The sequence below is a fragment of the Cebidichthys violaceus genome, unplaced genomic scaffold, assembly GCF_023349555.1.
Source record: "Cebidichthys violaceus isolate CVI_PGR_0920_01 unplaced genomic scaffold, fCebVio1.0.p SCAF_36, whole genome shotgun sequence".
NCBI classification, from domain to species: domain Eukaryota; kingdom Metazoa; phylum Chordata; class Actinopteri; order Perciformes; family Stichaeidae; genus Cebidichthys; species Cebidichthys violaceus.
This window is the reverse complement of record NW_027176550.1, coordinates 10,341-20,356: the sequence shown is the minus strand read 5'-3', so window position 1 is coordinate 20,356 and position 10,016 is coordinate 10,341. Positions and strand designations below refer to the sequence as shown.

General features: G+C 46.0%; 1 protein-coding gene across 2 annotated transcripts; it reads left to right on the top strand.

Moving 5' to 3' along the window:
- The first annotated feature begins 1,907 nt into the window (after positions 1 to 1,907).
- LOC137884093 (potassium voltage-gated channel subfamily A member 7-like) lies at positions 1,908 to 9,272 on the top strand. 2 transcript variants are annotated; one of them, XM_068725784.1, is made up of 4 exons: positions 1,908 to 2,133; positions 2,391 to 2,425; positions 2,621 to 3,358; positions 5,880 to 9,272. In XM_068725784.1, exons 3-4 carry the CDS (start codon positions 2,654 to 2,656, stop codon positions 6,810 to 6,812), a joined length of 1,638 nt encoding a protein of 545 aa, XP_068581885.1. In that variant the 5' UTR covers positions 1,908 to 2,133; positions 2,391 to 2,425; positions 2,621 to 2,653; the 3' UTR covers positions 6,813 to 9,272. The 2 variants fall into 2 exon arrangements, with proteins under 2 accessions (XP_068581885.1, XP_068581886.1); XM_068725785.1 differs by lacking the exons at positions 1,908 to 2,133; positions 2,391 to 2,425 and having other exon boundaries at positions 2,554 to 3,358.
- Positions 9,273 to 10,016: the final 744 nt, after the last annotated feature.

Genomic DNA, 10,016 nt, shown 5'->3' with positions numbered 1-10,016 from the left:
GCATGCTAGCATTTGCTGATTAGAACTTAACACAAAATACAGCTGAGGCGGATGGGAATACTTTTCATGTTTTTATTTTTAATCAGATGATGGCTGTAGATGAAAAGTCAGGCTACGTGGACACACTGACCTGCAGGTGTTGCTAAAGGAAACATCAGGCGATTACCAAAGTCAGTAGGATTCATCCTCCTGGGACCACAAATATCTGTACAAACTTTAATGGCAATCTGTTAAACAGTTGATGAGATATTTCTGTCCAGACCAAAGAGGTGAATCTCACAACTGAACTAGAGTCATTGTTCTTGCATGGCTAAAAAAATAATAATATAATAATAATTCTCCATCATAAAACATCAACACATCAATGATTAGGCCGGCCTAAGATCCAAAAACCTGATATTGATTCTAATTTATACAAGTAAACGGCTGGATTTATGAAACTAAAATGTACTCATAGTATTTGAAGGCAACATTTGCATAGTGCTTCCTGTTATGGGAATTGTAGTTTTACTGCACAAAGTCACAGCGTGGAAGGACTGCGAGACAATGGGGCCCTGAACACAGACACGCAAAAAGGCCCCAAAACCTCTCTGACAAGCAACAACACACACTGACGTAATAGTTTGTTAGCCTCTCTTTGTGGTTGTTTTATGTCTCTTTGTGGTTGTTTCGTGTCTCTTTGTAGTTGTTTTGTGTCTCTTTGTAATTGTTTTGTGTCTCTTTGTGGTTGTTTTGTGTCTCTTTGTAATTGTTTTGTGTCTCTTTGTGGTTGTTTTGTGTCTCTTTTGTAGTTGTTTTGTATCTCTTTGTGGTTGTTTTGTATCTCTTTGTAGTTGTTTTGTGTGTCTTTGTGGTTGTTTTGTGTCTCTTTGTGGTTGTTTTGTGTCTCTTTGTGGTTGTTTTGTGTCTCTTTGTAGTTGTTTTGTGTGTCTTTGTGGTTGTTTTGTGTCTCTTTGTAGTTGTTTTGTGTGTCTTTGTGGTTGTTTACACTTCTCTCTGTGGTTTTGTGTCTTTTTGTGTCATTTTGTTTCTCTTTGAGGTTGATTTGTGTCATTTTGTAATTGCTTTGCTACTTTTTGAAGTTGTTGTGCATGTCTTTGTAGTTGTTTTGTATCTTTATGTAGTTGTTATGTATCTCTTTGTCTCTCTTTGTAGTCATCTAGTGTATTTTTGTTGTTGTTTTTGTTTCTTTAAGACCATTTTGAGTCTCTTCCTTGTTGGTATGTGTCTCTTTTTTTGTACAATTTTGTAGTTTAAGGCCTGGGAGGCCCCTGACACTTCGGGCCCCTGGGCCTGTGCCACACAGAGATGCTTGATAGCCCATGATGTGTCTAAAATAACCACAGACATCCAGATTTATATTTAATTCAAAATGACGGCTGGACTGGCAGGTCAAGTTTCATTTGCCATGTTTTAAATTTGTGGACAATTCTGCACGAAGCCAAGTAGTCAATTACAGATAGATGATGAAAGCAACGCTATGAAAGCATTTAGAGAACAACATCCACATATTTGTAGCCTTCATTTACAAAGTAAATCTTAAAATTGTTCCTTTTTTTTTAACATAATAGTTTTAGCCTATGTGAGTGTGCAGGTTCATGTGCACACATGCGTGCAAATATGTACAGTATGTTTAAGAGAGAGTGAGAGGTTAAGAGGGTGACATTTTTGGACAGTAAGAGTTGTTGGGGGCAGAGAAAAAGTGGGGGGAGAGGTGGCGGCGGTGCTTTTGGAGGAGGAGTGGGTCGAAGATTGAATTTCGGCCCGACAGCATTCCCCGGGGGCACACCGAGCGTGAGAGAGAGCACAAGCGAAGACCGCGAGTGACCTACAAACAAGCGTAACTATCTGAACTTCACCCGGCGCGGCAGATTAACGCCGCAGCAGCCCCCTAAGGGAGCCACGCTGCTCCCTCTGCCACCTCCCCTTCCTCCTGTCTGGACATCATGATGAGGGAATTGACACACGGAAGAGGGGAAAGGTCAGCCCAAAAGGCACCCTGAGGTTGGAGGTGCAAGCAGGAGGGAGCCATGGTCAATCTCTGGAGGGGTGATTAGTTTGAACCAGCGGCTCCGGCAGGCAGACGGGTGAGAGGAGGTTTCTACTGGGAGATCTGGACATGCTGATAAACTGGTGATGAGCGTGAAGCCGACCGCATGTGTGGAGCTTGTTTTTTTTGCACGAAGCGTCTGCATGATGTTATTTACAGTACGGAATGTAATGGGAGAAGTACGTAAATCTTCTAATTAATGTAAAAAATGGGGACATTTCTGTACAAATTCTGCTTTGATTTAGTAGTTTGGTTGAGTTTGACTCTGTCCATCACACAATTCAAGCAAATACAAAGAACTGTGATGTGATCTAAATACGTTTTATTTTTTGTTGTCCAGAAAATTGTGCAGCTGAATTCACAGAGAAAACTGAGGTGAGGTTTTAATGTTTCATTAATTAGTTCCGAGATATTCTGGGAAAATAATGTACAATTGTTGAGGATGTGTTGCTAGGCGTTGGATTTTATGACACAACTTAACAACTGAGGGGCAATTTATTTAATGTTAATAACCTTTATGTGTTTTCTTTTGGCTGTTATCTACCGTCGTTTCCCTGTTTTGTTGTTCAGTTCCCAGAGTGAGCGAGAAAGAAAGACTGAGTGATGGATCATCAAGACAAAGGAGGAGGAACAGGAACAGGAGGAGGAGGAGGGCAGACGAAAGAAAACCAGAAGGCCGAGGAGGTCGGCGATGAAGAAAAGTGGACCAAAGACAAGCACAACAAGCTGGAGAAGGAGATCAGTGGGAAGGAGCCGAGCGGAGAGGCCAAGAAGGAGAAACGCTGCCGTCCGTGGAGGAGCGGCTGGGCCCTGGCTGAACGTCTGGCCATCAACGTGTCGGGGATGCGCTACGAGACTCAGATCCGCACCCTCGCCCAGTTCCCCGACACCCTGCTGGGTGACCCCCGTCGACGCCTCCGCTACTTCGACCCCGTGCGGAACGAGCTCTTCCTGGACAGGAGCCGCGTCTGCTTCGACGCCATCCTGTACTTCTACCAGTCCGGCGGGAGGCTGCGTCGGCCCGCCAACGTCCCTCTGGACATGTTCCTGGAGGAGCTGCGCTTCTACGAGCTCGGAGAGGAGACCATCGACCGCTACAAAGCGGACGAGGGCTTCCCCAAGGAGGAGGAGAGGCCTTTGCCCGCCGGCGACTTGCAGCGTCGCCTCTGGATGCTGTTTGAGTATCCGGAGTCCTCCAGCGGAGCTCGGATCATCGCCATCATCAGCGTCATGGTCATCGTGCTCTCCATTCTCATCTTCTGCCTGGAGACTCTGCCCGAGTTCAGGCACGAGAAGGAACAGAGGGAGGTGAGGACGGGCTACACGGTGCTGACACAAGCTGGAGGTCATGTATGGAGGTAGCTGACAGGGTGCAAAGAGGTCAGAGGTTGCCGCCGCAAAGGAGCGATGAGGGGAACAGGTGCCGCCAGCTATTGCAGCATGAGGGAGAGAAGAATCTAAGGGATGATTAGAAACATCAAAGCTCAGAATTAAGATCGAGAGAAGGGAAAGCAGCAGACAGGGAAGGGGAGGCTGTTTTTTTTTTTTCTTCCCGAGATTATTTTGGACTTGTCGTTAAATCTGATCCACTCAAAATTGAGGCGAAAGGAGATGAGGAGTGACAGTTGAAACCGCTGGTGGAAAAACAAGAGTGAGGAAAGACGAGTGCAGACAGAGCATGTTGGATGGGAGGTTTACGTTGTGGAGATGATCCAGCTTGTCGACCACTCTGGGCCGACTGCCAGAATTAACAAGCACACTCAGGTTGGACTGGATACTTAAAATTTTTGGAGAAAGAGAGAGAGAGAGAGAGAGAGAGAGAGAGAGAGAGAGAGAGAGAGAGAGAGAGAGAGTGGAATGAGGGAGAGGTAAAATAGGCGTGTGAAGTGAAAGGAAGGAAAGGAGATGACCTTGTCTCACGTTACCCCTTAGAGAGCTAAAGGGCTAAATATAGAGGAAGGACAACCCTAAGACCACATCAACACGTAAACCAACGTCTGTATTAATAAACGCGGTGACTCATACGCTACAAACTGAAAACAGCATGGAAAAGAGGCTCGCGGTCAGATCGCCTTTTCTGATGACCGGCGCGAAATGAAATTAGCCTCGCTCACACTCCTGTAGCCTGGAGACGGGGCAAATTCTGGAAGTTCGGGCAGCAGAAGTGACACCGCTGCCGCGCTCGCTGGATTTACGTTTCCCTCATCGCCACCAACACACCGCTCCGTTACTCGCATACATATAAGGGTGTGTGTCATGTGATCAGAGCAGCTTCTGGACGCTACACAAACAAAACAGAACCCCGCATGCACAGCCGTCCCCACGCAATCACTCACTCGCCAGGTGGTGGTGAAAATCCAACCAACCACATTGGTTTTGTTTGACAAGTCTTTTAACTAGCTTAAATCACAAAAATCTATGGGCCCAAATTTTGCCAATTTTGCCATTTAATACAATTTAGGTAAACATTGTTAGCTCTGTCAGCTGTAGTTTGCACTGTTAGCACTGTTAGCACCGTTAGCTATTAGCCTGCCGGCAAGCTGTTGACAGGTTCAAATCTCAGATCTTACATTTGACTCATTTACTCCGGCTTCTCTACGCTTCGTAACGTTTTTACTCCACTGCTCATCCTAGTCGTTACTGCTAAAACCTCCCCTCAGTGAGTCCGAAACTTGCCGTAAGCTGGTTTAGTTTGTACAGAAGCTAGCCCGCTACAAGTGTCGCAAAACAACCGTACACATAAAAATGTCCGCCGGTCCTGCTACGTTTCTTTAAATGGTCTGTGTGACTGCTGTTCTATTTCTATGGGCTGTGAGCTAAATGCTAACGTCAGCGTGCTAGCATGCCGATGTTTGTTTGTTAAGTGTGTTGACATGCTGGCATTTGCTAGTTAGCATTAAGCACAAACTATGGATGGATGGAAGTCCGATGATCACAAGCATTATTAGGGTTCATCCTCTGGGAACCATGAATGTTTGTTGAAAATTGAATTGCAATCCATCCAATATTTGTTGAGATATTTCAGTCTGGACCAACATGGCGTCCCGGCATTAAAGTGAGAACCGCCCCCCCCCCCCCCCCTTTTTTCTGATGCCAAGTTGCGTCAGTCATATAATTAACTTTGTACATGTTGCAGACAGTGTTGTTGGTGTAAAGAGACATGACGACACGGAACGGACAGAAACATATAAAAACATATTAATACACGTAGCGTTGGGGACAATATGTGCTGCGAGGCCACCAGTAGCTCCAGTAACTCTATCTAACTTGTTAAAAGACATTAATGCCCAGCCATTTGAAACCCGCACCTACTTCTCAGAAAAAAACAAGCAGCCCAGTTAAACGAAGTGTCAGATGCCACGGCCGTGGGGGGGGGGGGGGGGGGGTGTAACGCAACCCAGCGTCACATGAACTTAATGTTTTTTTTGTGTGCGTGTTTAAATATAGAGAAACTGATTTATATAAGAGGAAAAATAAAGCCGGTGGAGTGAAAATGGAGAGGAGAGGAAAGTTAGCACCGTATCACAGAACTCACAGGCTCGATCGGACCCCGACGACAGGTGTCATACTCCGAATGTGCTGAGGACAAACTTTAAGAATAAATTCTTCTTCTTACTGATCCCCTGTCCTTGTGTCCTCTCTCGTAAACATCGTCTCCATAGAGATAGTCATTATAGCATTACCTTTCCCCTTTATTCTCGTATTTCTAGAGAGATGAGATGAGATGTTTGATAAACAACACATGACAGAATATGTATGTGGTTCATTTGTTTAATCTCCGAGTGCAACTGCAACCACTTCATTTTTTTTGTTTTTTTTTGTTTTACAGCAATACATCACCATGCCTCACCCCACCATCGCGAACGAAACCATCTCGGTCTCACCGGGCTTCACCCCCTTCCAGGACCCCTTCTTCATCGTGGAGACCATCTGCATCATCTGGTTCTCCTTTGAACTCATCGTGCGCCTAGTCTGCGCTCCCAACAAGGTGCACTTCTTCAAAGACGTCATGAACACCATCGACTTCTTCGCCATCATTCCCTATTTCGTCACGCTGGGCACGGAGCTGGCCAAGGACAAAGGCGCCCAGCCCTCCGTGTCCCTGGCCCTCATCAGGGTCATCAGGCTGGTGAGGGTCTTCAGGATCTTCAAGCTCTCTCGTCACTCCAAGGGCCTCCAGATCCTGGGCCAGACGCTGAAGGCCAGCCTCAGAGAGCTCGCCCTGCTCATCTTCTTCCTCTTCATCGGCGTCATACTCTTTTCTAGCGCCGCCTACTTTGCAGAGGTGGACAGTCCCGATACGGCGTTCACCAGCATCCCCGAGGCGTTCTGGTGGGCTGTGGTGACCATGACAACGGTCGGCTACGGGGACATGTTCCCGGAGACGGTCGGGGGGAAGCTGGTGGGCTCCATGTGCGCCATCGCCGGCGTGCTCACCATCTCGCTGCCGGTGCCCGTCATCGTGTCCAACTTCAGCTACTTCTACCACCGCGAGATGGAGTGCGAGGAAACGACCGAGTACAAACACGTGGCCACGTCGCTCTGGGACGGAGAGGACGACGAAGAGGGGGAGTGTGAGGAAGGAGTGGACGAGGGGCACGAACACAGGGGAGATCACGCACCCCTGTACGGGCTGGACAGCAGGGGCGTCTGCCCGCCGCTCAATGGTTCCCTCCCGGCGGTGCTTTGTACCGGACAGGAAGCTGGCGGCCGCAGAGGGATAAACTCTTACCTCAACGAAACTCTGGTCACTCAGGTTTAACAGAGAGGAGGTCGGACATTTAACGCTGCCAAGCAAGAGACGGAGAGTACAAAGAGACAGGACGAGTGAAGCGGGACATGCACACAAAGACCTGGCACTGACACAAGCCCTAATTTGTTACATTTGAGGCTTTTGCTTGGTTTTATTCGACTCATCGTTTACAGTAAACATCCGTTTTTTTCTCAATGAGTAAATACAATCTGATCTTTGTTTGACAAAACTTACCGCTGTGCTTAAGACGTGTCCAGACTCCTCAAAGAATCCTCCACCCGGCTCAAATAACACAAATGTTACACCTGCTGCACAATGAAGAAGATTTCTTCTTTCCTAACTTCTGACTCTGTTTCTTAAACCAAACAAATAAGCTTTTTTTGCTCGTTTTGGGTAAGAAAAATGTAATTAATTAGACAAATGTTGATAAAAGTTTCAGGTATCGCTTCATTTTACGGGTCCCTAATATACCTTATAATTTCCTGGGAAGTTTCCTCAAAATAACTACATGAAATATAGCAAATTAGGGATTTCCCAGAAAGAAAACCTTAATTTAACCCCAAATTAATATTTAGTCTGTATACATTTATTATTGGAGGCTGTATTCTCCCTATATATAAACTCTTAGATGGACAATGCTTTGTCCCGGCTGGACGAAGGGATAATTTGAGGAATCTGAAAATGTCTTTAAAACAGAGAGAAGTGTTGTTAAATACTGCAAAAAAATAAATAAAAAATCTTAAATGGGAAAAAGGAAGAGAATACAAACAGAGGCATCGTTTGTGTGATCCCTGTGATGACGGATGTCACTGCTGCAGAGATGTGACGGCGTGAAGTGCTGCACGGCAGGAGACGCCGCTTCACGCAGACGTACATGTGATTGCGTGAAGTGAACCGCAGCGCCGCAAACCGCCGCTCTGCACGATATCGCACGGGAGCCTGAACGCACGCCGTCGCAGGCGTTGATGCCCTCTGCTTGTCCGAGCTATGGCAGAAATGCACCGTTGTAATCTCGCGCTGACGTCGGCCACAAAGAGGTCGCCGAGGCGGTGCGGACAAGAGTTCATGTAGTTGGTCCGAAGCCAGTTCGTATGTCACATACAGCAGCGTAATGGATACGGCGACGAGAGAGAGAGAGAGAGAGACGATGAGCCGGCTGACATTTCTACCGACGGCGACCGAAAGCAACGCTTGAACTCCGACGGGTCCGAAGGGGCGTGACGTCACGTCACCGAGAACTCTTAACTCTCTGCCTTAAACTACGAGGAGCAGATGTTTTGCATCTGTCGGTCCGAGTATCAAACACCTGACATCTGTGCGCGTGACAGGTGGCTGTTAAAGAGTTCGTGGTTTCCCTCAGCTGACCTTTGACCCCCAAATCGCATACAAGTGGATGAACAGCCTTTATGAACACTTGTAATACACCGTTTAGTTTTTATATTTATGATTTCGCTAAGAGTGAATGTCCACGTGTATTTATATTAGGACTCTTTGAGAGCTTTCTTTGTTGAACTTTAACTGTTAACTATAAACGGTCAACTCTTTCATCAACGTGCCGCTTATAATGAATTCCAATTGTTCAAAGAGTGCTGCAGGAATGAGTCCCCAAACCCACACATGAGTCAGTGTTGTTGCACTTCCTGTTTCCTTGTCTTAAAGTCGATGTATTTATTTTTTTTTTTTTTTGGTCAGACGCCTGAAATGAGGTCTGTGGTCAACGCAAGCTTGAGAGATTTTAATGTTTTGCACTAAAATATAAAATATGTCAGTAAAAACTTTTACTGAAGCTTTTGAAGTCTTAAAAAAAAGTGGCTAAATGAGACGTCAGTCATGTTTTGGTGAAGTCATGTGACCGGGGGGGTCTGGTTAATAAGCTGACGTTAGCTTTTTTCACTTCTGCAGAATCGCGCTTCAAAAAAAAAAAACCCACAAACGTGGTGTTCATCTGTGAAGATCACGTCGCTGAACAAAAACGTTTACTTTCCGTAATAATCCAAAATCCAACAGGAAGATCCGGTTGGCATTAACCTCCTGAAATACGTCGTCCCTGCAGCACTCGAAAAAAAAACACTTTCTCAGAGCTCTGTGAAGACATCTATGAGACATTTATCCTAAAGCAGCTTCTCAATGGAAGAGAAACAAAATTGTACATATGCTGATAAAACATCTGATCCGCGTCATTTACCCCTTACAGCTGAGTAAATCCAAGCAGAACTATCAAGACGTGCATTCAGACAAATCTTGCTAAATATGCAGCAGATAAATCGGTTATTTTGCAGGATTTTGATACTTTTTTTTTTTGCAAATTCTTTGAACCCCAGACTTAATAAACCCTTTATACGCTTCATTTTATACGTTGTTGTTTTGACTGTGTGGATGTAGTGCGACCTGCATATAGTCTGAAGACAGATGTGGCTGTGCAAACATATATGTCTTCCTTTTATTTAATAAAGATCATATGTTAATCACTCATAACTCGTGGATTTGTGCGTTCCTTCCACGTGACTCGCTGACTCGCTGGGGGAGAATGCGATGCTGTGCGCTCGAGTCGTTCACACAGCGGCGATGGAGGGCGACGGGTGTAGCGCAGACATTGTGTGCGCTGCTGCATGTGATGAGTGATCCCGCCTCTAGGTGTCAGGCTGTTTTAAAGAAAACCCCGGGACATCTGTCACTGGATTCAATTTACAGTAATGTGACACGAGAGACTTCAGAACTAACCAAGCGAAACCATCGCGTCAATCTATGCCACGCGATCCACATGACTTACGTTATGTTGTTTTCATTCCATGTTGTTAAGAAAGGAAAAAGAAGACTTTGACTGAATCATTGCACCAAACATGGAAGCAGATGAAAGCGTGCATCACTGGGGACGTTTGTGGACGCTTTAATATTCGTTTAGTGTTCAAACTCAGCTCCTATTATGAGTCCATAATCAACTTTGTAGCCATAATAACAGACACTTGAGGACACAAATGTCTCCATTGAAACCGCAATATCTGATCCCACGGCTGTTACTGCGTGAACTGGTGCCTCCTGTTACATCAGGTTTTCAATCTGGAGCCATGGCAACATGTCCTCGCTTCCTTCAACTCGAGAAATACCGACGCCGCAGCGGTCCTCAACTTCAAACCACGGCGCTCTAGAGCCCCTCTGGTGTCGGTTCTAGACGTGTCAGCACACGCCCGTTACACGCACAGCGCCTCTTTTTTT